Below are 15,904 nucleotides of genomic sequence, written 5' to 3' on the forward strand. Positions count from 1 at the left end.
TGTTTTAAAGCTGGTTTGGTGGTGCTGAATTCTCTTAACTTTTGCTTGTCTGTAAAGCTTTTAATTTCTCCATCACACCTGAATGAGATCGTTGCTGGTTAGAGTAATCTTCGTTGTATATTTTTCCCTTTCATCACTTTAAATATGTCCTGGCACTTCCTCTGGCTTGCAGAGTTTCTGCTGAAAGATCAGCTGTTAACCTTATGGGCATTCCCTTGTATGTTATTTGGTTTTTTTTCCCTTGCTGCTTTTAATACTTTTTCTTTGCATTTAATTTTTGATAGTTTGATTAATATGTGTCTTGGTGTGTTTCCCCTTGCATTTATACTGTATGGGACTCTCTGTGCCTCCTGGACTTGATTGATTTTCTCCTTTCCCATGTTAGGGAAATTTTCAACTATAATCTATTCAAATATTTTCTCAGACTCTTTCTTTTTCTCTTTTCTGGAAACCCTATAATTCGGATGTCAGTGTGATTAATGTTGTCCCAGAGGTCTCTAAAGCTGTCCTCAATTCTTTTCATTCTTTTCTCTTTATTCTGCTCTGCAGTAGTTATTTCCATTTTTTTTTGTCTTCCAGGTCACTTATCCGTTCTTCTGCCTCAGTTATTCTGCTGTTGATTACTTCTAGAGAATTTTTAATTTCATTTATTGTGTTGTTCATCATTTTTCGTTTTCTCTTAGTTGTATAAGTCCTTGTTAAACGTTTCTTGTGTTTTCGCCATTCTATTTACAAGATTTTGCATCATCTTTACTATCATTACTCTGAATTCTTTTTCAGGAATACTGCCTATTTCCTCTTTTTTTTTTTTTTTTTCTGGTGTGTTTTTACCTTGCTCCTTCATCTGCTGTGTGTTTTTCTGTCTTCTCATTTTGATTAACTTACTGTGTTTGGTGTCTCCTTTCCACAGGCTGCACATTCGTAGTTCCCATTGTTTTTGGTCTTTACCCCCGTGGCTATGGTTGGTTCAGTGGGTTGTGTAGGCTTCCTGGTGGAGGGTACTAGTGCCTGTGTTCTGGTGGATGCGGCTGGATCTTGTCTTTCTGGTGGGCAGGACTGCATCCGGTGGCTTTTTTGGGAGTATCTGTGACCTTATTATGATTTTAGGCAGCCTCTCTGCTAATGGGTGGAGTTGTGTTTCTGTCTTGCTAGAGGTTTGGCATAGGTTGTCCAGCACTGTAGCTTACTGCTTGCTGAGTGGAGCTGGGTTTTAGGTTTGAGATGGAAATTTCTGTGAGAGCTTTCGCTGGTTGATATTACATGGAGCTGGGAGGTCTCAGTGGACCAATGTCCTGAACTCAGCTCTCCCACCTCAGAGGCACAGAGCCGACACCCGGCTGGAGCACCAAGACCCTGCCAGCCACACAGCTCCAAGTCTGATGAGAGGAAAGAGAAATACCAGCTCGTGTGCAGAATCATCCCACAGATCACAGTAATGACACCTTCAGCTTGATGATGGTGATGTTTTCATGAGTGTTTGCATATGTCCAAACTCATTAAATTGTATACAGGAGAACCTTGAAAATATTGCTGGTACAGTTCCAGGCCACTTTTTTTTTTCTTTTGTTTTGCACTTAGTCTAGTTTCACTGGCTCATAGGTTGCAGCCTGCAGAGACCTCAAACCCAGCACCTTCAGACCAGAGTTTCTAGCTCAAAGCGGTTGCACAGCATCCCAACTCAAGATGGAGGCAGAGACAGCAGGCTGTGTGTAGAGCATCACTGTCATTTTAAGATCTATTGCTAAATATGTCAGAGGTTTCATTTATTTATTTAATCCAAGCCATTGAATTTTTAAACATTACTGATTATTTTCTTTGTTTAACAAGAGTACCAGATTTACATAGTGATGTGCTGGTAAGTCTTTGACAAACAACTCTTGGAGTGGAGGTTATGGCTTGGGGTGGTGGAAAAGCACTGATTTGTTGCACTTGCCAATTTCCATGGTATAAATATGTTTTCTTTAAACATAGAGCTTGAAAAGGTATGTACACTATTGACATTCTGAAAAGATGTAAAAAGAGCTGGTCTGAGATGTCTTTTAAAAAATCATATACAGTTTATTTTCTAAAACAGATACATTCAGGAGAATTGCATATGACCCCTTCAAATTTTGAACTCCATGGTACATTGCAAACGATTAGTCTTACTAAAGTTTTTTATATCTAACTTTGTAAGGAAATATCTAATCCATTATATATATTTTATGTATGTTTATCTTGTGAATTATTGAACTTTTGTAAGAAAGCTTATCTGATATTTAATTGTTATAGATTCTTATACTCTGAAAATTCAATAAAATATTTCCAAATTGGATAAAAGTATATTTATGAATCATAAAAAAATTGCAAGGAAATACATATCACAAACAAATAATTGGCCAAATGTCTTAGCAAATCTTTTAATATTGATCTAGTAATTCTGCCTCTGTAATTCTAAATAAGGTGGAATAAATGTATCTCTAAACTAATTAATGTAGTGCCAACCTATATGTGTGCGTATGTGTGTGCATGTGTGTGTGTGTCTGTGAGACTAGGAGATAAAAGGAATAAATACCAATCAACATTCCACTGTTTATCTTTGCTTAAGATACATATTTTTATTTTTCCTGTATTCTTAAACCCTCTCTCCAATCTCTGCTTATGAGCAGGGACACATTATATCTGAGTTATAAATAAGAGCCCTGGCATAGTAGGGCTAGGTCCTATTTTAGTTAGGCAAATATTGAATTATAATTGTTACTACCAAGTGGTCAGTGGAAGAGCTAAGTTGTGGTAACTTTTCATATTGTTTGAGTTTCTAATTTACCATTTTGAGCCAGTATCATAGCCTGAATCTATACTTACCCTCAGCCCTCCTTCTCATGGGAGAAAAAGAGAAACAGAAGGCACTACTAGAGTACCTGGCATGAGGTAGGCCCCCAATAAATATTGATTGACTGGGAGCAGGAAAAGTTTGAGATCTCAGACTATCATTAGTGTTTAATTAAAGCTGTCCATATGATTAGAATGCTTACAACTCCATCTTATTTCTACCTTTTAGAATTAAACATAACCTTCAAGCTTACTTTTGTGTGAAGCCTTCCCTGATTGCCCCAAAGACACTTCTTCCTCTTTTAAATGTCCATTCTCTTTCATTTTTAATCATGTGTTATTTACCAATATTATCCTTGGCACTAAAATAAACTCCTAGAAGAAAGTAATAGGATCTTGCACATTTGTATCGTTCACTTCATTTCAAAAAATTTCTTGAACATACTAATGCTCTATAGTTATTATTTCAATTAATAAATATGAATATACATCTAAAGATGAAACTTGGAAACAAATCCTATACCTGAATACCACTCTTAAAATACATTAAAAATTACTTTTTAGCATTTCTTAGTTTTTAAAAATACCCATTTTCCCTCATACTTCCCTTCAATGCTAATTGAGAAACAACCATATTCCCATTTTTCTGTAGCCACTATAGAGGAAAACCATGGACATTTTACATAGCAAAACTATTCCAATTAAAAATTTATATTTTCAGAGAATTTCATAATAATGAATGAATTGGAGTTTATTTGAATTCCCCCTACTAATGGTGGGGGAATCTTGGCCTACATGATTTGCTCTCAGAACCTTATCACTCCTTAGAGGGACCTCAGATGTGGTGGCCTGTCACTGTTTAGAAATATGTCACTTCACACGAGAAAACTGTGGCCCTGAGGACATTAGTGAAAAAGAGGTCATGAACTCCTAATTTAAAACAAAATTCCCACCAGGTGCATTCAGAGTCAGATTTACTATGAACCAAGTGAAGCTTAATTTTCAGGCCCCTCACACAGAACGCTTCTAAGTCTGAGGGACAAGCTCCAAGATGGAATCTTTTCTTTAGTGTGACACGAAAATTGTATAAACTTCAGACACCACAAAATAGGGCTCTACCTCTGGGCATATGCATGAAGGAAAATGTGGGATATTCTGCAAAGAGAATTTTGAGGATGTCTAGTGGCCTCGGTTCTGGGCTGTGTTTGGCACTAACTTGCCAGGTCTCCTTTCAGAATCATCTAAACTTGCTGAGCTTCAGTTTGTTTATCTGTGAAATGATACTGGTAATTAAGTTAGCCCATCTTCCTATCTGAGTTATGTAATAATTACCTGAGATAACATTTGAATATTCAAAAATCAAAGAGTTCAAAAATAATTAGTAATTAACTGAAAAATGTAAAAATTAAAAGTGTTTGGAATTGGCCTTGTTAAACACGAGGCCACCGTTGATCTTCCCAATGTTCAACAATATCAATAGTAAAAATCTCTAAGAATTCTCCCTAACTCAACTCTGTTCCTCCTACAGAAGAAGCCACACAACCCTGCCTGAATCAGAAGTGTTCTTTAATCCTAGATTGCAGTGGATTGACCTTTTCTGACTATTCTGGAGTCTCCATGCTTGTTGAGGTATTTGCACAACTTGTGTTTGGACTGATTCTTTCCCTTCCCTTTAGTAACAGGGTTTCACCAGCCTCTCTCTCAGCTCTGGGGTTTTGATCCTGCTTGTTTCAATACTCATCTCACCCATTCTCCCCAAAGGACATAGACTTTATTTCTCCCACTACTGTAGATTTCTTTTCAGGAGATGCCGTGAAGTTTCTAGCTGTGTGTGAATCTGGAGGGGGCGGGAGGAGTAGAGGTGGATATTCATGTGGGGTGTTAGAACAGAACATAGACTTGAGATGTAATTGGTATAGCAGATGCTGGGCAGTCAACTCCTAGGCTTCTAGAAAGAAGGAGAAAAGTCCCCTCCATGAGCAAGTGGCCTGATGATGGCAGGATGTTGTCTCTCACATCGTGGATGGGTACAGTCTGACCTGAAACCATTCCTGGTCTCTGAAATAATACCCAGTGCAGGGGTTTTTCTCCATTCTCTCAGACAATGGTGTCCTCTACCCCATGATCTCCACGGGGTCTCCATGATCCTGACTGCAAAAAATAAAAGTTTTATTTCTTTAAAACTGAAGCCTCCATTTAGTTAGATGGAACACCTAATTTTGCCAATTCAAGGAAAACTCAGACACTTCTGGAATTGTTTCCTCCTTTTTTTTTGAGTAAATACTAAGTCAACAAGGAGCGTACTCCCTTTCTTATTTCCATTTATTCTCTCCTCAATACCTTAAATATGAAAGAGGATCTTGAGGATCAAGCAGTGTCTATTTCTCAGCTGTCCTCAGTCCTCCATTAGCTTCTGCTGTGTGGAACTTGGTTCACCTCGCCTTTGGCCGTTTGCTCCCCAGCGGTTCTCTTACCCTGGCTTCATACAGTCTCATGCTGTGTGAGGCTTTGTATTCAGCCAAAAACTTAATCATAACCTATGGCAATTTCTGGAGCTCTTTCCCTGCATATGTCCCTTCTTTCCATTACTCTCTCCCACAAATTTCACCCACTCAATCCTTCCTGAATGCCAGTTCTGTCTTCTTGCTCTGTGAAGTGGCTGCATTTTGCTTGGGTCCCCCCTCATCATGTCGTGGTCCACAAACTGCTTTGCAGCAGAAAGCTGAGATGATCTGAGAGCTCACATCATTTGTTTTCTTTCTTTCAGAGAACTCAGTCCTTTGCTGCCTGTTCCCATTGCCGGAAAACAATTTATATATTTTCTCCATTTGTCTACTTATTTACGGACGATAGGATAGTCTTTATATTAATTACTCTTCATGGCCAGAAGTCAAAATTGGACATTGACTTTTAAAGAGTTAAAACCAGTAGTCTTTAGAAGGTCTCACATTGTAGATTATGATTGCTTTCCCATGGTGTTGCATAACTGTTTCTATTCATTCATATTTTAAATTTGAAATGTCCAACCTTTCAAACTCAAGATAGTACAAAGGTCAACTTCAGTCTGGCTTTCCTGTAAAGATGGGGTGGGACTATGTGAAGAGAAGCAGCTTACTATGTGACAGAGTGTAGTCTCAGATCTATCACACCTGCTGGGAGGTGTTAGGAAAATTGTCTAACCTGTCTGGATCTCAGTTTATTCATTTTGTAAAAATGGGGGGGCGATTTTGTTTCAGATTTAGTAGATATTCAAAAAAGAAATAAATTATGCAAAAGAATTGAATTTTAAATATCCTAGGCCTTAAATCTAGTGGCTGCTTTTGGTAAATCACCCTTTTCCACGTGTAATATGCTTTTAATTTCTTGTTGCTCACCATAAAAGCTTCACACAATTTGGCATAGGGTTCAACCTCAATACTTTTCTTGCATCTAAATCCTGACTGTAAACAGAGAGTCTCTCATCATTGGAGGGCTTCTTGTGTTCAGCACTTTTATTTACTGTGTTGCCAAGGTCTAGAAGAACACTGTTAAACCTATGTGTATAAGGATCACCTGGGGAGCTTATTTAAGATGTAGTCTTTTGATGGAGTGATCATTTTGAAATGTACAGAAATTTTGAAACATTATGTTATGTTAGCAGGAACTAACATAGTGTTGTTGGTCAATTATACTCCAAAAGCAAACAAACAAACAAACTCATAGAAAAAGAGATCAGATTTGTGGTTACCAGAGGCAAGGGGTGAGGGGAGGGGGAATTGGATGAAGGCAGTTAAAAGGTACAAACTCCTGGTTATAAGATAAAAAGTACTAGGGATGTAGGTACAGCATGATAAATAGAATGAGCACTTCTGTATGTTATATATGAAAGTTGTTGAGAGAGTAAATCCTGAGAGTTCTCATCAGAGGAAAAATATCTTTTTTCTATTTCTTTAATTTTGTATCTATATTAGATGATGGATGTTCACCAAACTTACTGTGGTGATCATTTCATGATGTATGTATGTCAAATCCTTATGCTGTATACCTTAAACTTATACAGTGATGTATGTCAATTATAACTCAATAAAACTGGAAGGAAAAAAATGCAGTTTTCTGAGTCCTGGTTCTGGCCCAGGAGTAATCATTTTGAACAATGTAGTTTGTCCAAGGATTATGTTTTGAGCAACACTAGACTAGGATTGTCCTTTTACTGGGAAAAGTCAGTATGTATATTTTTTGTTTAATTGTATTTAAAATTTGTTTTGAATATACTCCAGTATTTATTAGCTGTCCTCTCTAGATATTGCAAATCAGGACTTAGAGTTAGTAAAGAGGAGGAAATGGTTACTTATTGTCAGTGAGTTTAAGATCTAAGGTTGAAAATTCAGAGGAATTCAAATAATCTAGGTTTTGGGCATGCTGAGAAAGAAACTTTTAAGAAATCATCTTAATGGTTTTAAAATACTACACAACATAATGAAGGAATAAGTCAACTGATGTATTTTATTTTTAAATTGGCAGAAAATGACATTTGCCCTTCTGTATATACAAAACCAGCAGTTTTGTATCAATTTGCTATTTTTAGTTTCCTTATTACTATTTAGTTTATTTCATCATGGTTACAGTAAATTATGATGTATGTTATGACCATAGACTTTAAATATAGACAAATTCTAGGTCCAAATATTAGCTACATAACTAGTTCTAGGATCTGGGTTTAAGTATTTGTTTGCTTTTTTGTAAACTGGAAGTAGAAATACTTCAAGTTGTTGTGAAGCTTAGAAATGACATATTGTATATAAAGCATATAAAAAGGTTTCTAGAAGTTAGTAATTATTCAATAATGCTAGCTTCTATTATTTGTTCTCATTTTGCAAAAGTTATTTGTTAAAATAATATCACTGCAACTAATACTATTTCTGAGTTCCTGCCACCCTGAAATAGGGTCCAGAGTAAAGAGCCACAGAGTCTCTTCAGCCATGCATGTCTTCCTGCTTCCCAAAAACACTCCCTGGATTATTTTCTTAGTCACTTTGGTATAAGGAAGATTCTCCTAAGAGTTATAGGTTGAAGAAAATGGAGTGAGTTCTATTTATTCTTCTACTTAGGACACTTCTACTTAGTGAAATAGAGAATATGTTTATCAGCATCAACAAACCACCCATAACAATGTGTTTGTGCTTCACTGAGCTTAAGAAAAAGTAAAACACTGACAGATCACTTTGAATTGTCATTTTATCTTACAAAAACGGGAGCCATTTATTCAATGGCGAGTCTCAGGCCATGTATTATTTATTTGTTTATTTGCTTGTTTATTTATGCTCAGAGTGATGTCTCCTATTATTCCACAATTCTTCTACCATAGAGATAACTGCTTATTGCTGGAAGAATATAAGGGAAATTTTTGGGTGTATCATGCGTACTCTTAAAATGTTTTGTAAATGCAACATTCTACATTTTATATGTATGACACTTTACTATTATGTAACCAAATCCATCCTACTGTTACTAAAACTTCTGGATTTACTGAGTTTTGTCGGCTGACTTTGGTCTGGGTGAATTTAAGATCAGGGCCTTCAGTAAGGTTGTTACTACTTGAGATTTTCTTGGACTTAAAGAAGGCAAGACCCTGCAGTATGCCAAGAAAATTAGTCAGGATCTCTCATCTTGGTGGACCCTAAAAATGGAAGTTGGGCAATCAAACTTGGCTTTGATTATAGTGAGGTTCTCAATTTACTGTCCATGGATGGGGTTTAGAGAATCCATGAATGTGTACAAATTTTTGTAAAATATTAAAGTAAGCAGTAGGTAAGCAGTTTCATCATATTCACAGATGGGTCCTTGACTTCCAATAAAAGATGGTTGAAAACAATTTTATATCATTCTTATAGGGAAGGAAAGGTAGTGTTTTTATTTTTATTAAATAAAATGGAAAATGTAAGCAGCAAAACTTAGTTACATAAATGGAAAATGCCAGGACATGGAAGCAACCTAAATGTCCATTGACAGATGAATGGATAAAGAAGATGTGACACATATACACAATGGAATATTACTCAGCCATAAAAAGAAATGAAATTGAGTTATTTGTAGTGAGGTGGATGGACCTAGAGTCTGTCATACAAAGTGAAGTAAGTCAGAAATAGAAAAATAAATACTGTATGCTAACGCATATATAGAGACTCTAAAAAAAAAAAAAAAAAATGGCACTGATGAACCTAGTGGCAGGGCAGGAATAAAGACATAGACATGGAGAATTGACTTGAGGACACAGAGGAGGAGGGGGAAGCTGGGGCAAAGTGAGAGTAGCATCGACATATATATACTACCAAATGTAAAACAGATAGCTAGTGGGAAGCAGCAGCATAGCACAAGGAGATCAGCTCGGTGCTTTGTGACCACCTAGAGGGGTGAGATAGAGAGGGTAGGAGGGACATGCAAGAGGGAGGGGATATGGGGATATATGTATACATATAGCTGATTCACTTTGTTATACAACAGAAACTAACACAGTATTGTGAAGCAATTATACTCCAATAAAGATCTATTTTAAAAAAAGGAAAGAAAGAAAGAAAGAAAAAAAGGTAAATGCCTTGCTGGCGTTCATCTTCCTTTGCTAAGACCGTCTCTTTTAGAAGTGGGTCAGAGTATGCCTGAATGTGTTACAATGCCACCCCCTGGTGGTGTGGTATCATAAACACTGGCTTTTTTTACTAGGAATTCTGCCTTCTGAAGCTCATCTTATTCCTTCCTGCCAGCTATCCTGAATTAATTGTGGGTGTACTATTTTAATTCTTCCAGGTTTACACGGACTGTAAGAACAAGAGTGTGGATGTATCATTAGTCCACTGCACAGGTAAGGGAGTATCCTTGGCTAACATTGGACATGATCCTTTTGCTGCTCCATGTAACCTTATATCACTTGTGTTTTCTTATAGCTTCCTTGATAAAAGCAATGAAATACTGGGGAAACCTAGATTCAGAGAAACAAATTTTTTTTGAATCAGTGTCTGCTGCAATAAGTAACATCCACTTAAATAAGGTGAGTTGAGCAAGTTTGCATGCCAGAATTATAAGAAAATTGGAATGTAGAATACAAGGGCTTTACATTTTTTTATATTAGCCTATTATCCCACTGACATCTAAAAACCTATTAAAATGTGCCCTCTCCTCAGAGTCCTCTGCTACAAGTAAAGGAATTTTTTCATTCCTTTTGTGGACAAGTTATGAATTGTTTAATAATTTGGATCTTCCAACAATATCACTGCTTAGAGGATTTGGTGATCACCTATTAAGTGCAAACTGCTTGCTTATAAAATAAATGCGTCTTCCAGGATCTACTATCCTGGGAATTGGAATCCACCTCTGTCAAATGCAAAAACTCTAAATATAGCCTTATAGCTTTTTGCTGCTCTCATACCCTTTACTCTAAGCTCATATTGCCACCTTTGGAAATACTATTTGCAGAGCCCAACACTCACATGGTGTGAAGAGTCAAAGTTACCTTCCAATACTGGGCTGTATGGTTAGTTTTAGAACTGTTCCTAGAACTTTGATTTCCCATAATTTTTCTTTGATTTTGAATTGTTTGGCCTTTCCTTATCCCTAGAACAGCATTTGTTATCTCTCTGAGTCATCCCTATTATGTGCAATTAGACCAGTATGTATTTACAAAATAATAATAATAACATTATTGTTATTATTATCATTTCTACTACTACTATTACTGCTGCTGCTGCTGCTGCTGCTACTGTTATATATCTAATATTCACTGTGTGCTCATTATGTTCCAGGAATGTGCTAAGAGCTTTACCTATGTTACTTCACTAAATTTGCCACAACCTCATGAAGTAGATACTATTATTGAACCTATTTTTAGAAATAGGGAAACTGAGGTCCAGGGAAGTTATACCATTTGTAAGTGGTAGAGCCAGTTTCAAAGTCAGCAGTCTGACCTAGAACCTGGAGCTTTAAACTTCTATACTCTGATGCCTCAGAGAATATCCATTTTCTTAGCTTGGCTGGACAGCTTGCTTCAGTTACTACTGTTCTTTGACTATGATATCAACTTAAGGGTTAAGTAAGTAGCAAGTGCTAATTTCTTCCCCTTCTATTTCAGAATTTGAGCTAACTCAGTGACCACAGTGAAATCTGAGACTCTTTTGTTGCAGTACAGCTCTTTTCTTTAGCAACTGCCCCGAAGAGGCCATACTCAAGTATTTTCACAACATTTTTTGTTATGTAGATCCTACAAATGACCTCTACTAAAATAAGTGTGATGTGACTTAGTAACCACATAACCACTGCTCAAGGTTTGCCAACAATTTTATCTAATCTTTGTTAGTAAGCAAATTCACTCTGTAGGTTATTGTTTTGTATTGATTTTATAAAAATCAGTATGCATTTAGTTTTAGTGTACTGAAAGGTAAACATGAATTTATTTCCTTTTTTCATACCAAAGTATTTTGTGTTAATTCAATTTGTTGTAGTTCATTTGTAAAAGTGAGAAATACTTTGTCATATAAGAGACTTAGAACATTTGCAAGCCATTTGTAAAAATGCAGGATCATCTGTAACTAATACATAAAAACAACTTAGCAAGTGTGCCATTTTCCCTAACCAAAAAAGCCATTAAATATCAATAAGCTTAAATGTTACTTCATGCTCTATGATTATGAAATTCACAGAAAGTAAGTCAAACAAAAACAAATGACAAACTAGAAACCGTTCTTCTCCATACCTTTCCATGCATGGATGTCTTCAGGAATGTTTTCAACATAAGTAGTATCCCAGTGAAACCATGTCCTTGACATTAGTCTGTTTTGCTGTGAATATTGGAAATGCTTAGGATCTTCAGACCTTATAGCCCTAATTTCCACATTCCTACCCCATAAAAGTTTCCATTTTCAGCTTTAGATTTTTGGAATCGGAGAATGTGGAAGTTGCACATTTTATGTTTTTTTCACAAATACGATTTTTAGAAGAGAAAATATCACCAGTAGAATAGCTTTGTACTATTCCAATATAGGATTGACTATAGTAGTTTGGGACTTTCCTATTTCAGAGAGATAGTCAATATAATATAATACATTTATCTATCTATATCCGTATAGATAGGTAGATCTCCTTAGAATTTTTTTTTTTTTTTCTTTTGTTAGAAGGGAGCTTAGGTAAGTGATTATCTTTAAACCCACTAAACCAACAGTGTATTGACAAATAAATACCACAGGCCAGGCTGACTTGTATAAGTTATTGTTTTCATGTTTCTATATATATTTTCAATCACATACAATTATATAGTTTCATATTTTTATCTAACAATTTGATTTACCTATGAAGAAATCTCACTTTCAAAGATAGATATAGATGCACGTTTTAGTCTTAAGCCATTTTAACTGTTCTAGAAATTACCAGTTAACAAAAAGCCAAGTACTTTAAAGTGAGTTTGAGAAGTAGCTTGAAAACAAAATTAAAAGACTGGTAATTTAGGTGTTTTTGGGAACATCTGTAAGAGTAAATTCTAATATCTGCCGTGTGATGTAATGGTTCCTAGCAAATGTGTAGTAAACATTCACATGGCCCTTATTTTTACCATTGAGTCCTAGGCAGACAATGTAATAAAATGAAAGGGGAATAATAAACATTTCAAATTCTTGTAACTTATTTAGCCATGTCAATTCTGATTGACATGAACTACAAAGGGTAGTATTTTTCCCACAGGAAGCTTCAATCCTTTCATCACTAATTTGGATTGAAATGAGTGAAGCCAATTTTTCTTCCCATCAAATACTGTTCCAAGAAAATGTGGAAGTAATAATTAGAAGTAAAATTTCCTTAAAGAAAGGAATTTCACTCTCCTTTTCTGATTAAATTATTCCAATGGTGGATGGTGGCAACATTCACCATCTCTAATCCATTGGTCATTGGCACATAAACATGAGTCAAGGGAAGTTAAGAAAGAAATATATTTTGCTATGTGTAAATTGATGTATTTCTGTGCAAATTTAGTCTATTATTAAATGCATGCACTGTAAGCATTTTCTAATTTGTTAGAGATTATGGACTGTAGATGGCATTAAAATCATTACAGGTAATCAATGGATGGTTTCTTCTATTTTATTAACAAAGCTGACACATAGTTGTATGAGAAGATGTATTTGAATGCATTTCAGTGTTTATAGTAGACATCTAATGGATAAAACTTAAAAGCTAATAACTGTGGTGTCAAATGTTGTTATATTCAAAGTAAAGGAAGACCAAAACATGTACCATAAATAACCCTTTGTTCTAAGGCTTATCTTGCATACTAAGGTCCCAGTGACTAGACCTGTAGGAACCCCTGGATTGAGTTTTGAGAGCTTAATAACTGACTATGAGTTTCAGACACACAAGATTCTAAAACATAAACGTTTATTTCAAAGCAGACATTAATAACAGAAGAACTATAATATGGTACTGATGCTAGACTGTTTCTAGTCATGATGAATTAGTTTTATGAGATTACCTTATTTTTGTATATGATAAATTACTTTCATATTACTTATTATGGTAAAATAAAATTGGGAAAAATTAAAACTGACCTATAAGACCAGTTAAGGGCCTAATAGAGTGACATATATAAATTAACCATAAAGTGTGTAACCAGGAAAAAGACAGTTAACATTACATTTATGCAAATTAAATGCCCTTAAATTTTACCATTTGTCTTTCATTTTAAAGGTTATTTTCCCCTGATTATATGATTCAAGTGTTATAAAGTCTAACTTGAATTACTTTGCAGTAATTTATGTGACAGATCTTTATTGTATAAATATGTAATGTAATGAGGAAAGAAATCCCTCTTTTTTAATGAAAACATTAATGTGTTAATACCTTTTATGGATAATGTTTGACATTTAGTGGTTACCAAAATATATTAGTATGTTTTTGAACATACGTATGCCTAGAAATGCATGTTCTGCATTCTGTGGGATGATCGTCTAATTCAATGTAAAATATGCTTTTTGGCAGTGATTTTGTTGCCAGATTTTCAATAGGGAGTTAAGTGAGGCTTGTACAATCTTAAGATTTTTAGTTAAAAATCGTATCATCTAATATGTCACACATATTTTTATATTTTTCAATGCATTTAATTATCTTTTAAATAATCCTTTGCACTGACTCAGCATATAACAACTAATTTACGTGGAAATAAATTGAAATACGGTAACTATTATGTTTAAATGGATTTGTGTGCATTATTTCAAATTATTTACTCTCCTGTAAAGCAAATATTACATTTTCCTGTCTTAGACTGACCACAGTCTAATGTGTTGAAAATTCCTGGATTAAATATTCTTTGTAATTTGTTCTTACAAAATTTAAACCTAAAATTTTAAGGTATGGTATGCCAATTTATGGAAGGCTAATAAAGTTACTTTTTGCTGCAACTCTACATTTACACAATCCTTTTACACCAGGTTTAAATCCTTTGTGTTCTAATTTTAATTAATATATAATTTAATTTTTTAATTTGTTTGGGTTCTTCATTTATACACTGTTGTTTGTCTTTCCTGAGTTTCTAGGCTGAGTTCAATATTCTCCAGCATTTTAAGGGTTACTGCTCAAAGAACAAGAAGATAAGTCACTCTTCTAGGTGTTGGAGGTATGGCAGTGAATAAAGCAGAAAAAACATCCCTTCCCTCATGGAACTTACATTCTAACAAGGGAAGACAAAATAAATGGGATAAACTTTAAATACCTTTATTATAAGTTAAATGATAATATGTGCTAAGAATAAGAATAAATTAAGGAAAGAAAATAGAAAGTATGGCAGAAATGGTGAAAACAGGAATGTCTTAGCAGACTACTATGATAAAATACCACAGACTGGTGAACTTAAACAATAGACATTTACTTCTCAAAGTTTGGTAAGTTGGGAAGTCAAAGATCAAGGTGGCAACTGATTCAATTTTCTGGTGAGAGCTTCTTTTCTGGCTTGTAGTTAGTAGCTAGTAGTAGACAGCTACTTTCTTGGTGTGTCCTTCACATGGTGGAAAGAGAGTGCTCTCTGGTCTCTTCTAAAGGATCCTATAAACCTATAAGCTTAGGACTTCACCCTTATGGCCTTATTTAACCTTCATTACTTCCCTATATGCTCAATCTCCACATACAGTCACATTGGGGGTTAGGGCTTCAATATATGAATTTTAGGGAGACACAAGTCCATAGCAGGGAGTTATAAATTTCTTATATATTAAAAAATTCCTTTTTTTATGTCTGAAAATTAGGCTTACTAGAATTTTATTTATATTTAATATAATGTGATGTTTTTGCATCAAAAACATGAGAAATAATTGTGAACTGTCTGGTTAAAGCATTTCAATGCTAGAAAGTGTAGGTTAGCATAGATATTACTAGCCATACCTGGCTACTGAGATGAGATTCTGGCCATGAAACATGTGAAGTGGTCAGAATGGGTTTGCAGTATACCAATGGTTGTTCAGAAGCTGAGATATTATATTCTGGTGATGGTTTCTAATGATTAGCCATCCTGTTTTGAAGATAGAATTGAATTAGTTAGCTTTCCCTAAACTATCATATTGTTAAAGAAAATAACAAGAGACATGCTTAATTCTACCAGTTGTCACAGAGACAGGTGCAGAACAGAGTCCTGATGCTAACTGCAGTGAGAACTTTCCACCTTTTTGTTTGTTTCTTTGTGTTTTTTTGTTTGTTTATTAAGAAGGAAAGAATACTAGGTTATTACAAATTAGCTAAGTGCTCTGAAATTATGGCTTTCAGAGTGCTCATTATGTAAAAATCCTCACTCATTTTCTATTGATCCAGCAACAGGAAAGTTATCTTGGTCAAACATATTTCTTTTCTGTCCTAAATAATAAAGACCAGTCTCTCTACTAAGTATAGAGAGCTTTTTAGTATTTTTTCCTATTTGGAGCCTCTTGTTTTTATGGCCACATTTAGAAATTGGCTAATGAATAAGTCCAGTAAGAATTTATACTTAACAAGAACAATTGTTGCATTAAAAAAATAAAATGCTTCAATTAAAAAAAATAGAATTGTATCTTTATTTCCCTTGCTTTTAGAGCTGCCTTTTTTCCCTTCTTCGTTTTAA

The 15,904-nt window shown here is 35.0% G+C and overlaps 1 protein-coding gene across 1 annotated transcript in view; it reads left to right on the forward strand.

Moving 5' to 3' along the window:
* Window positions 1-14,604, forward strand: part of SLC26A7 (solute carrier family 26 member 7) — a 267,698-nt gene extending 253,094 nt beyond the window's left edge. Inside the window, exons 16-19 of the mRNA XM_082434178.1 lie at window positions 4,340-4,440; window positions 9,592-9,646; window positions 9,729-9,832; window positions 10,910-14,604. Coding sequence (XP_082290304.1) covers window positions 4,340-4,440; window positions 9,592-9,646; window positions 9,729-9,832; window positions 10,910-10,921 — 272 coding nt within the window. The 3' untranslated portion in view covers window positions 10,922-14,604. The remainder of the gene's footprint in view (window positions 1-4,339; window positions 4,441-9,591; window positions 9,647-9,728; window positions 9,833-10,909) is intronic.
* Window positions 14,605-15,904: the final 1,300 nt, after the last annotated feature.

The sequence above is a fragment of the Balaenoptera physalus genome (assembly GCF_965194825.1).
Source record: "Balaenoptera physalus genome assembly, chromosome: 17".
NCBI lineage: Eukaryota > Metazoa > Chordata > Mammalia > Artiodactyla > Balaenopteridae > Balaenoptera > Balaenoptera physalus.